The 12,830-nt window shown below is 40.9% G+C and overlaps 1 protein-coding gene across 3 annotated transcripts in view; it reads right to left on the bottom strand.

The window, feature by feature from the left end:
* Window positions 1-181: 181 nt before the first annotated feature.
* Window positions 182-12,830, bottom strand: part of ACACB (acetyl-CoA carboxylase beta) — a 115,191-nt gene continuing 102,542 nt past the window's right edge. For all 3 annotated transcript variants that reach the window (XM_075214207.1, XM_075214217.1, XM_075214227.1), the window contains 10 exons: window positions 9,037-9,157; window positions 8,852-8,948; window positions 8,598-8,694; window positions 6,574-6,709; window positions 5,722-5,899; window positions 4,284-4,396; window positions 3,967-4,121; window positions 2,671-2,841; window positions 2,171-2,307; window positions 182-1,766 (listed from right to left, as the gene is read on the bottom strand). In XM_075214207.1, coding sequence (XP_075070308.1) covers window positions 1,640-1,766; window positions 2,171-2,307; window positions 2,671-2,841; window positions 3,967-4,121; window positions 4,284-4,396; window positions 5,722-5,899; window positions 6,574-6,709; window positions 8,598-8,694; window positions 8,852-8,948; window positions 9,037-9,157 — 1,332 coding nt within the window. In that variant the 3' untranslated portion in view covers window positions 182-1,639. The remainder of the gene's footprint in view (window positions 1,767-2,170; window positions 2,308-2,670; window positions 2,842-3,966; window positions 4,122-4,283; window positions 4,397-5,721; window positions 5,900-6,573; window positions 6,710-8,597; window positions 8,695-8,851; window positions 8,949-9,036; window positions 9,158-12,830) is intronic.

The following is a 12,830-nucleotide window of genomic DNA, read 5'->3' as shown; positions in this document are numbered from 1 at the left end:
TTTGTCAACTCAAATTGCATAAAAAGCCACTGGACAGTATCACTCTCTCTTTGACCACAGTCTTCAGGATTGAATGACTGTCACAGGATCCAGTGTGCAAGCGCAATGCATCAGTTATACTTGTTAGTTTGCTATTCTTTGATATATTCTGCTATTAAATCTCTTGTGCGTTGTAACCAAATTAATTGCATCAGACAATCTTTATTGGAGACGATAGAAACGGACATAACACTTCCCAGGTAATATGGTGTCTTCAGGAGTATATCTTACCAGTAGATATGCTGGATCTCAGAGCCATTGATCTGATCCTAAGCACCTAGGCATTGCTTTTAAAGAGACAGACAAGTCATAGTCCAGACAAGACAATGCCAAAGAGCAGTGGCATATCTGACAACAGGGACTCACTGCCACTAATCCATTAGGGAAGCATTTTGTGTAGTGCAGTAGGTGTAGTGTTTTGTTTTGACCATTTCAGAAAACTGCATTCCAGTGATGACCAACAGGTCTCAAAAAAAAAAAAAAAGGAGTGTAGTTACAGTTTTGGCACTGACCCATTCATTATAAATGTAACTAAAATGTTAAATGTAAATAAACTAGACTGCTTTCACCATATTCACAATTCAAATTTTTAGAATGAGTGTATATGTATGTGGGGAGAAGTAATAAAATAATAATGGCGTTTTGCACACTAACATGGCGTACACACATTATGGAGCAAAGAACAGCCACAATCTGCTATTATTCCTTTGAAAACGTATTTAAGTCACGTATCTGATAGTTAATAAAACTACATTAAAGTATTTGTATTATAAAAATAGCAAATCAATGTATCCAGACAGCCTACAAAATTTGTTCAACTGTAATGCATTTATGAGCGACCAGGCAACAATGACTAAGAAATAGACCAATTCTAGGAAATTAGTATTAAAAATGAGTATTAAACGGTTTCTAATTGTTGATCATTTTTGAGCAATACATGGCAAGTCCTCCTGGTGGAGAAATAGACTTTTAATAAACTTTGACAATGTGATAAAATATTCCTGAGATGCAAGTGGTAACACACAAAGAGATGGGCAGAAAATCAATTTATGATGTTCTCTGCCTTTCTCTATATCAACCGTCATCCACTGTTCATGGTGATTTGTACATTTATGGCTCTTATCTTTTCTTGCAGCCTCACACATTAATTTAGCACCATTAAATGATTACTATTGTGCGTATATAAAAGGTGCTTCTTAGTTTTTAGGACCTCCCAGAAATGACTGAACAATTGATCTTGTGGGTCAATAATGGTCATATATATTATGGCTCAAAGTGCACTGTAGAATAAAGCAGCTGTTTTGAACAATGTGCTTCAGCTTGATCATTCTGTGAAGCAGAATTTAAAATAAAACACAAAACATGATGGTGTTTATGGATGTTGAAAGCAGTTTACATTATCCACTTGGTTTAAATAAAGCGAGTGGTAACAGTCAATTGTGTGCCATATAAGCCGTTTTGCTGTATATTTCATGAAAGGCACTTATTGGCACGGCTTGCTAGTAGTTTTGAAGACCTATCTGGACGGCAGGCTGCATGTTGTATTCTAATCATAACCTGAACATTCCTTGGAAAAAGAGGCCTTCTCCCAGACCTGGTGTCAGCTGGCAGGAGTGTTCTCCATAGTTGATAAAAGTCTTGTCAACTGTGCTCGCTGCGCAGGTGTGATCTGCTGGGTCATGTGGACAATGCAGTCCATGGTTACTTCTGGGTTGGCTAGTACCAGACTGGAAGGTAAATGAAGAATGGTGTTGGCCATTATAGAAACCACAAACTAAAATAGTCTCAATATAGCATTATTCAATATATTTTTAACAACCTTTGAAAAAATTGTAACAATCTGACAAGTTTGGGAGGTATAAAACTTTAGACTTGAAGCCCTTTAAGTATCTAAAAATTCCTATAAACTGATGGCATTTTGGGCTATTGTTTGCTTAACGGATTCATTTGCTCATAACTATTATTGCACCCATGTCATCACTTACTGGTTCTTCAGTCCTCCATGGGAGTAGCACAGGGCTCTGTGGTCAGGTTGACCATTGTGCCAGCAACGAAGACCTTACAGTGCAATCTTTATGTTAAGTGTTCTTCTGATGGCTGTTCTACACTAGCTAGGAAATGTCTCACTCACCTCCGTATATGTTTCAGGGCAAAGTCTCTTTTCAGGTACTTTATGTTCTCCCGAATAGCGGATTTTGCACCATCCTCCTCTTGTAGGTGCTTCTCCAGCCACTCTACTACCACTTGATTATTGTCCCACAAATATGTCTGAGAACAAAAAAAGGAGACGTTATTTCAGCAGCTTTTATCTCTCAGCAAACCCTCGTCTCTAATCAGCAAACTCTTCCCACCTTCATCACAAGCCCAAATATTAATTGTAATTTGTAAATTTATAAGTATTTTTAAATAAAGATCATTAGATGCTATAGCTCAGAAAGTAGTGTAGTTTCATCTTGTGTAACAAAAAGATTTATATGAATAAACAGATCAAACATCTTGGATGCAATGAACAGGTGGTTTCCATGGGTGCGGAGTGGGAGTGGGTTGTGAGATGGGAAATGTCATAGTAGTTTTTACCAAACCCTGCTCCAAAGGAATCCTTGAAACATCTAAAAAAGAAATATAAGGCACCTTGACAGCTCCTTCTGTCTCCATAAACCATCGACGAAGCATGGACTGGATGTGGATGTCACTAAGCTCACTATTTGCATGAAGGATCTCTTTCTTCACCACCTCTTCCAGAAGAAGGCGCCGCAGCCTCCAGTACATGAAGGTCCGTGCTTCCTTCCACTCCAGAATATCCTGATAATCAGAGGGGAGTGATGTTACGCTGATAATAGAATGCTGACAGATTCTACACATTTTCTGATTGTCCTATAACCAAATAACACCTACAAGCTTGGTTGATATTGTTTATGTAATAGCCTGTTACAAATAGCACAAATGTGCTGAAACCCAGTCGCCAATTATATATTAAATTTACTCGGTCTAATGCTAGTTAGACTAATGAAGGAAAAATACTGAGGGCCTGATTCAGAGTTAGGACGCAAAAAGAATGTAACTTATGATGTGTTCTGCTTATGGGTGGAGATAACCCACAGTTACATTCAGTGTAAATAAAGCATACTTCTGTACGTATGCAGAGACGCACATACAGGTAGAATTCGGAATTGGCAGCAAATGCAACAGGTTTATTACAAGCGTATTAACATTTACGTCAGAGCAGAAAAGGCAGAGTATATGATTATTACCCTCATTAGCCAAAACACAATGCTGGATCTTAACAATTAACTCATATTAAGCTTTTATTTCACCGTCACTATAAAAAATAAAAAAACTACACCTCTATCACAGAGATCAGCCGAAATTTACATATGCCCTGTAGCAGGTGCAAAAGATAGATCAACATGCGGAATTCCGGGTCCGAATGAGTTGCATCAGCATGAACACGTCCATGTACTGTACATGGGCTATATTAGTCTGCCCCCTCCCACCGTCATTCCAGGAGGTTGTATCTGTCAGATGTGTTCAGGTATGAATTCCATGCAATTGTGTACGCTTACTGTGTAATCATGCACAGTGCAGAGTACAGATATGCTACGCAAACTAGTGTACAACCAACTTTGAATCAGGCCCTGATTGTTTGCTTTGAGTTACATCACACCTGTATGTTTTACAGCACTACCAAAAAGTCTTTAGTGCAAACCTAATGTCAAACAATTTGCTACATCTTTAATTAAAAATAGCCAAGAGAAAAAAGAAAGAAACAATAATTAGTAAATACTTTCATTATAAACATGGCAAAATCTCAGTTTAGAATTTTACACCAGTTTTACACTAAATACACCATACATAAAAGCCTACAGTACTGCAGAATGAACGGACACTATACAAATGAATGCTTATTAGACATGTGCTGGTCTTAACTGTGATCACTCCTTTCTCTTGCATTCTTCCAGGGGTGTCATGTAGATCTGCAAATTTCACAGCAATTTGGTGGTAGATTGGGAGAAGCTGCTCCTCTCTCGCCTTCAGCTTTTTTTCTAAATTCTTGCGCTCCAAGTCAGATAGCTCTGGTGTACCTGGTGGGTGGACAGCAGAGTAAGCTGGAGTTGTGGGGTGACAGTGTTTATCCCTCTATATAAAACTTGCACTTTGCAGACTATAGCACAAAATTCCAATGTTCCAAGGTGTCCAATGACACCTCAGCAGATACTTGAACAGTGTTTGTCTCCATTGCTCACCAAGCTGTTCAACAATCTGGGTATAAACTGGGTCTAGTCTCCTCATGGTCTTAATAAGGTCTTTTCTTCTGAAACGGATCTCCACTGTGCCCTCTGCTTCCAGGACACCTCCTCTGCAAGAGAGTAAGCCAAGTACGGACAAGATTGTCAATAAAGTCCTGCAGTGATTAGACTTTGGGGTATCAAGCAGGGATGAAAACCTGGCACCAGTTTATAGAAATGCCATCAAAGGCTATTATAGATAATTAGCTGTGAACTGACCTGACTGCTTAATTATATGTAACTCATCAACACAATATCATTTGAATTAAATGGTCGGTATATTTTTAAACGTATTGTACACAGTTGTGTTCCAAAAATTATATTTGGTTGTAAAAAAAAAAAAAAAAAAAAGGCATTTAACACAGCACTGAAACACCTTACCAACAAGAGTGTAATGGTAACACAGGTAAAAAGAGTACCGTCATTCATAAACTGAAATATACATGAAGGATTTACAGTTTGAGTCAATTCCAAACTTCTAAAATCATATAAAGAATAATTTTCCCTTAGAAAACAGAAATTTTATATTTAGGTTAAATACTTATCTCTGGGTCTACCGGGGAATACTGGAACAGAGAGAGTCAGCTGGGGTTTGGATTTCACTCTAAAAGTCTGAACTCCTCCCTCTCTATACCTCTGCAGCCTGCTGAGATACCCAGTATTTTTTAAAACAAAGTCCCAAAGGACAGAGCAAAGGAGGAACCAAACAAGAAAGGAAACAAGGTTCTCAAAGATCAAACAACTGTAAAACGATTTTTAGTAAGGAGAGCAATAAAGAGAACAAGAGCGTAAAGAGTGGGCATCTTGTGCCCCTTAATGTACTCAGAGAAAAGCGTTTAATGTAAATATAAAAATCCTGTTCCCTCTTTCTTCCTTATGGGTGACACTGGAACAATGGGGACATCAGATTGGAGGGTACGTTCAGAAGCTGTAATGTGCAGCACCTTTCATCCAAAACTAGTATTGTTGGACGCAAAAATGTTGTATCTATATAATTTCGTGAACATGTGAAATGAACACCAGGTGGACGCCCAACAAAGCTGATCATCTGAGGCCCCATGCCGTGGTGCACATGAGAAACACATCAATTTGGTAGTATAAGCCATCACAATATCGGGAAAACTGCTGTGTTCCAACGTAAGCCTTTAAGAACTACCGAAATAATTAAACTAACAATTATCTGCATGACGCCAGCCAGCCTTTCTTGTGGGCATCACAGAGGAACAAAAGGTCATCCGACCCGCGCACTTCACAGATCCTATGAACACAGGTCCTCAAAGGCCTGACAACGTTCAAAGAGTGAAGAGAGGATCCAAGGCAATATCAAACTTAAATGGTAAACATACTAAAAGCTACAACCTGAATGCATCAAGTCTGATATACTGAGATTACACACCTGCTGTCCTTGTCTGCATAAAGCTCCATGTAGAGAGGATTTATTGTAGGATCAATAACAACCCATGATCCTCCTCTTAGCTCAGCATATGGTGGGATGTACACCAAAACAGGCTGCTTGAATTCTCTGAGGCTGTCCACAATATATGCCCCAAACTTCAGCACTTGATCGTACATGTCTGTAAAAGGCAATGAACACTCAGCACACATGTGTACAAGCATGCTGTTCCTGGAGAATGCAGTGGGAACAGCAGAAGAACATTGTACCAAACTTGTTGCTAGTACTAGACAATAACATATAGCATCATCATCTTTGTTGGGTTTTTTTTAAACATAAACAAAATAGTTTAAGACTTATTATAAAACACAACACAATATTAAGAATATTTACACAGAGATACAGCTTTTAAGATAGTATGAGACCAATTATAATCATTTAATGAGATGATGAGCTATAGTTTTCAATATATAGAGAGGAGAGATCTCTATATCTATCTATATATCATCATCAACATTTATTTATATTATTTATAACATTATATATATATATATATATATATATATAAATTCCGTAGCGCCTTACAATTGGGAACAAACATTAATAAGATAATACTGGGTAATACATACAGGCAGAGAGGTAAGATCTATCTCTCTATCTATATATATATCTATATATCTATATATCTATATATATATCTTTATCCCTATATCTATATCCCTATATCTATATCCCTATATACAGTCTCCCTCCTCTTACTATATCTAGAATTTTTTCATTCATATTTGGTAATGGGCTAAGTAAGGCTGATGTTATTATTAAACCATATAATTTGTTACAGAGTTTCAGTCTTACCCTTCATACCCCCAGAGAATCCCCTCCAATTTGCAAAAATGATTAACGGCAGCCGTTCACGGCCGAAGTCACTTATTGCCTGTGCAGTTTTAAATGCAGAATCTGGGAACCACACCTGCCCAGCTTGCTGGATTATCTGAAACAAAGCACCACATAAACATTATAAACAACTATTTTATGTTTTAACAGACTATTCTCTCTACAAAAAATATGTCTCCAGGGTAAACATTTGTTTTTCTATTTGCTTTTTGCATACTGCCTTGTGCACAATGTAATTTCAGTTTCCCCAGGAGAAAGCGCATAATATAGATTATTGGACTGTGAGTATCATACCGCCCAACTGTTTCAATTAAGGCTGACTTGATCTCAGGGAACTGTTCCACCGTACTGAGTTAGATTTTTGACGGGACTGTTGGGAGGTATATTCAGCTCTAATACATCGGTCAAGTTGTCCTGTGTTAAACCTAGCATCCACAGCGCTCTGATCACTATTATATTATTCTTTAATTAAAAGGCGCCACAAGATTTCCACAGCGCTGTACAGAATACAAACAGTAGACCATGCAGAGCTAAACAGTAGAGAACAGGAAACGAATAATACCAAGACTACAAAAGCTCCAGGCATAGTCATTACAGTGAAGTTGGTGCAGAAGAATAGGTATAGAGACATGAGGGAAGAGGGCCCTGCTCGTAAGGGCTTACATCCTAAAGGGTGGGCAAACGGACAGCAGGCACAAAGGGGAGTCAGTGGAGGGGATCTAGCGCAAGAGGAGTGAGTAAAGGGGCAGGGAAGAGAGAAGTGATGAGAGCGAGCATGTAGAGAGGGTTAGGTGGATGGCTGGTAGGCCTTGAGGAACAGGTGAGTTTTAAGTGGTGCGTTTGAAGGTGCACAAATTAGGGGACAGTCGGATAGAGCGTGGGAGGTCATTCCACTGGTGGGGCAACTCAGGAAAAATCTTGGATTCTAGTATAGGATGAGGTGATCAGAGTGGAGGAGAGGCGTTTGTCATTGGCTGATCGCAGTGAACGGAAGGGAGTGTGAACAGAGAGGATGTTGGAAATGTATGGGGCAATGGAGTGGGAGAGGGCCTTGTAGGTGAGGGTAAGGAGTATGAAAAAGATTCTGTACACTAAGCGTTAAGTATAGAGTGAAGGGGGGCTAGGTAAGAGCAGGGGATGCTGGTGAGGAGAAGGTTACAGTAATCAAGACGAGAAATGATAAGTGCATGGATAATGGTTTTGGTGACATCCTGAGATAGAAAGCCTGGATACAGGCGATGTTACATGGTTGGATTGGGCAAGAGATTGAATTGATTCAATGCGGGGGGCAAAAGAGGGGGAGGAGTTGATTATAACACCCAGTCAGCAGAGTTGGGGAACAGATGAGATGGTGATGTTGTTAACAGTCATAGAGAGATCAAGGTGGAATGAAGATCTAGAAGGAGGGAAGACAATGAGTTTGCTTTTGGCAATGTGAATTTTTAAAAAAACGTGAGGACATTGAAGAGGCGTTCGCAGAGAGGCAGTCAGATACATGAGAGAGGAGACCACTCCTCAGCAGATTCAAAGTAAGTGGCCAGGAGGATCTAACCAGAGTCACCAGCAAATAGGTGTTGAAGCCGTTGAACACACCAGCTGGAAGTGTAAGCGGTTCCAGGTGCGGAGAAGGAACTTGGTGGTCGCAATGACTGTACTATAACTGAGGGCACCATGGTAGTGTGCAGTTGACTATTGCAGTCTTGCTTGGCCAAGCAGCACCAGTAGAAGTATCAGTAACAGCAGTTACTGACGGTAAGTAAACCCCAAAGAATCTGTAAACACCACACAAAGCAAACCTGTCTTATCACAACGGTTTCCTTAGACTATTACATAGAGCACAAGATGCTTTTCAATAAGCAAATAAAAAGAATGTTTTGAAGTTGGTGAGGAGTTCTCTTTAAAGTCGATTATCTCAGCCTACCTTATAGTCATTCAAAATGATCTGACATTGTACATTTAAACATATTGACATTAGGGCAAGATACCTTTGCTTCAGACTCGGGATTCGCTGGATCAGCTGGCACTGCCATCTCTGAACTCCGGGTCTCAACAGCAATAACTCCCACAGGTATTCCTCCTAATCTACAAATAGATTATAAGTACACAAAGAGTTCACATGTAAACATTTATATCAGCTCCTGCTATGACTCACAAGTGTGAATTACAATGTAAAGCTATTAATGTCAGAGTTATTTTTATTGATACAAATTCAGGTGGTAGACTGTCTTAGTAGTCTTACCTTGCTCTTCCAACCACAACAGTCTGTGCCCAGCGTTGCATAATCTCCATGAAGCTTCCATGATCAAAGAACCCGGTCTGCCACGTGCCTTTGACAGCTACAGGAAATATATTTGTGTTATCTTCAACAATAGGAAATCTTAAATTGCATTATACAAATAAAAGGGGCACAGATAGTGGACTTACTGGGATGAGCTCTTCCAGCAAGCATCCACCGGGGATCATATGGTGCCTTGGTTGGCATAAACTGGATCTGACGGTCAATTGGGTCAACTGGTGAGATGACAGGTACTGGACTGTGGTTATCCTTGGAAGACAAGTATAACATTCCTACATTATGGCAAGTGTATTTATTTCAAATTAAATGTGTATAGAGCAATGAGCAATGTACCACTTTATGTTGTTTTTTTTTAAAGTGCAGGCTGTATGTTAGCGCTGGACAAGGTTAAGTTCTGAATACTAGTTCTTGAGGTATGCAAAAACATGTGTTTGCAATCAGAAGCAATTGTTTTATGTACAGTAGACATTAAGGACAGGCTAATAAATGTTTTTTCCAAGGGGGAAAAGAAAATTTATAAAAAAAAAAACCAAAAAACAATATTTTAAACAATTTCCATTTATAATCATAAAGGACTATATTATTGACAGGTAACGTTAATTGCTTAATATTTTTTCTCTTTCATCCTATCTGGGGGACACTGCTACCATGGGGTTGTATGAGGGGAGTGTGGAGTTGGCACTTAACTCGTTAACTTGTTTAATGTATCAATGCTGACAGACCCCTCCCCTCTGCAACCCCCTGTAGCCCCTCAGTTTAGCTTAAGTGCCCAAGGGAGTTGGGCTTAATTTTTTTTGCTAGCATAGCTTTATACTTTTATTTTCTATTTTATTCCTTTACTTTTAGTAAAGATTTTTTCTGTTGCTATATTATCTGAGGAGTGTACTCTACAGATAGAGAGCACACTCCTATTAGGCAGTCACACTTCACTGTCTTGTGAGAGCTGGACGGCTCTCAATAACCGCGCTTGCAGTATTTAACAGTGCTGACAATCGGTTTGAAAAGCCGCTTTCACACAGACAGCCTCCCAACATACCGGCGCTGCCTTGACAGGCATAGAGCGCCGGTATTCGGAGCGATGGCATACTTGGACTTCCCCATCTATGCACCAAGAGATTGCCCGGGAAGACAGCAGACTCTCCTCAGCCTGCGGGGACACTGCTGACTGACTCCTCTGCTGCATATCTGGCTTAGCTAAAAGGCTAAGTAACAATTATTATTATTAATTTTTATTGATAGGGCGCCACTAGGTATCCGTAGCGACATACAGGGACAAACAAAGTTACAATACAAAGGTGAGATAGCACGATACAGTAAACAAAACGCACAGTAACTCCGTGAGCTCAAAGCACAGCTAGAGGAGCGGGGGAGGGGAGAGGGGAAGGTCCCGCATACGGCGGAGCCCAAGAGGGCACGGAAGGCAGGGAAACCCCCAGAGTGGAGAGGAGGGAGTAAGAGGGAACGGGGAGGAGGAGGGCAAGGTAGCTGGAGAGCAGAGTTAAAAGTGGTGAAGACAGGAGGAGAGATGACCCTGCTCAAAGGAGCGTACAATCTAAGGGAGAGAGCACACTCCTATCACACTCTACAATCTATAACAATATTATATACCTTTACACTCATATTGGATAGAGGAATATATTTTGTTAAATGTATTGCAAGTAGTTTAAAAATATATTGTATTCTACTTAGCCAAGTTACATCTTTTCATATTGCTTGTTACAAGATACAACTTTGATGGTCATAGACTAGTTAGTATACTTGTAATTATTCAAGCTATATCTTGTGTGACTGAATTTCTTTTGCTTCAGTGTGTTTTCCCTTTAAAAATATGTCTGATAAGGGGAAAGCACCACTTACAAAATATTTCACTTGTTCAAAATGTAAAGTTAAATTGCCAATTGGACAAAAGAACCCGGGGGCACTTTGTACTGACTGACACAGGGACACACACTACGCAGACCCAGATTAATGTACTACCACTACTGGAAGAACCGGCATGGGCATCTTCTCTCTGGAGCAGTCGGTTACTACTCTAGTACAACTGCTTATTAAGCCTACGGGACAAACAGCGGTTTCTGCTGTTCTCCCCACCGCTTCAGTAGAAACTGCCCTCCCTGTGACAGTAGGGATGCCAGTGACTGCCGGGTCATCTGAAGTGCTTTGGCGGGTCCATCATCCTCTCTCAGTAACCCAGGCCCTTGCTCTGGAGAACCAGCCTGGTCCTCACCCTTGGTCAGACGCCTAGATAGATTAAACCATTTTCTAGACACCAAGACCTATACTTTCTAGAGATAAGAGGCATTGGTCTGCAAATCCTCTCTGATTCTGAGAGATCATCAGAAGATGAGGGTGAGTCTATTTTTGACCCAGATTCTGCGCAGGTCATAGACCCGGAAGAATCCCCTAGATATCAGGGCATTGACAATCTGGTCTTGGCAGTCAGGCAAGCCCTAGACCTTATGGATTTGGATGAATGCAAATCTTCGTGTCAGTCTTTTCAAAAAAATGAGAAGACACGCTACCTGTTTTCCACCATGAGTGGAATTAACAGACATCACAGAAGCAGCTTGGAAACAGCTGGACTGGAAGTTTACTATTCCAAGGAGATTTCCCTCCCTGTACCCATTACAGAAAAAAGACCTGGCCCACTGGGAACAGATTCCAAAGGTTGATACTCTGGTAGCTCGCTTAGCTCATCACACTACGCTTCCGGTGCCGGGAACAGAGGCCCTGCAGGATGCCACTGACCGCAAGGTCGAGGGTCACTTAGAATCAGTCTATGTAGCGGCAGGCACCTCTTTCAGGCCCTTGTTTTCATCAGCGTGGGTTGCCAGAGCGATGGAAGCATGGGCAGAACAGATGGCGTAAGGACTGCAGGAGTCAGATATGCTTCCCCTTGCCCTACATCTAAAGGAGCCGTCTGGATACTTACATGAGGCAGCCCAAAATGCAACCTCTATTTTGTCCTCCATATCGACTTCAGCGGTAGCAGCTAGAAGGACTCTATGGCTGAGGTCCTGGGACACAGATACAGAATCTAAGAAATCACTTGAAACATTACCCTATTCAGGTGCAATGTTGTTTAGGCCTGAATTGGACAATATCATTTACCAGGCCACTGGTGGCAAAAGTACTTTTCTGCCAGTCAATGTTCCTTAGGCAAAACCTACTCGGTTTAATTCGTTTTGGCAGCCCTTTCGTGGAGGCTCCTTTGCTAGAGGTCAGACGAGTACAGGCACACTGACTGGTCGCTGGGGACTCTCAGAGATAGGTCCTCCCTCTCTACGAGACTCCCGTCCGCAAAAGGTCCGGAAAAATGGCATCCTGACTGTCATCCACCCCTTCTTGCGACAGCAGGAGTGTGGGGGGTAATTGATTCTGTTCAGGGAACAGTGTATAGCGTCCTCCAAAGACTTTTGGATTCACTGGATCATAACGAGAGGATACACAATAGACCTGTTAGGTCCAGCCCCTCGCCACTTCTTTACAACATCTTTACCCAGCGATTCAGAAAGGAGACAGGCGATGTGGCTCTGTGTCGCTTCTCTTCTTTCTGTAGAAGTCATTTGAACTGTTCCAGTCAACCAGAAAAGACAAGGTTTCTGTTCAAACCTGTTTCTGGTCCTGAAGCCGGATGTATCATTCCGACCCATTTTAAAATTTAAAATTGTTAAATCTACACCTAAGGGTGGACAGATTTCACATGGAGTCCCTCCCATCAGTAATCAATGGACTGGAGGCCAACAAATTATTAGCGTCAATAGATATAAAGGACACTTACCTTCACGTCTCCATTTGAGAGGAACATCAATCACTTCTCAGATTTATGGTAAGATTAGTCTACTACCAATTCCGGGCACTCCCCTTTGGCCTTTCCACAGCGCCCAGGATGTTCACAAAAATCATTTCAGTGATGGCGGCA

The sequence above is a fragment of the Mixophyes fleayi genome, chromosome 1 (assembly GCF_038048845.1).
Source record: "Mixophyes fleayi isolate aMixFle1 chromosome 1, aMixFle1.hap1, whole genome shotgun sequence".
NCBI classification, from domain to species: Eukaryota; Metazoa; Chordata; class Amphibia; order Anura; family Limnodynastidae; genus Mixophyes; species Mixophyes fleayi.
This window is presented reverse-complemented; position numbering and strand designations above follow the sequence as displayed.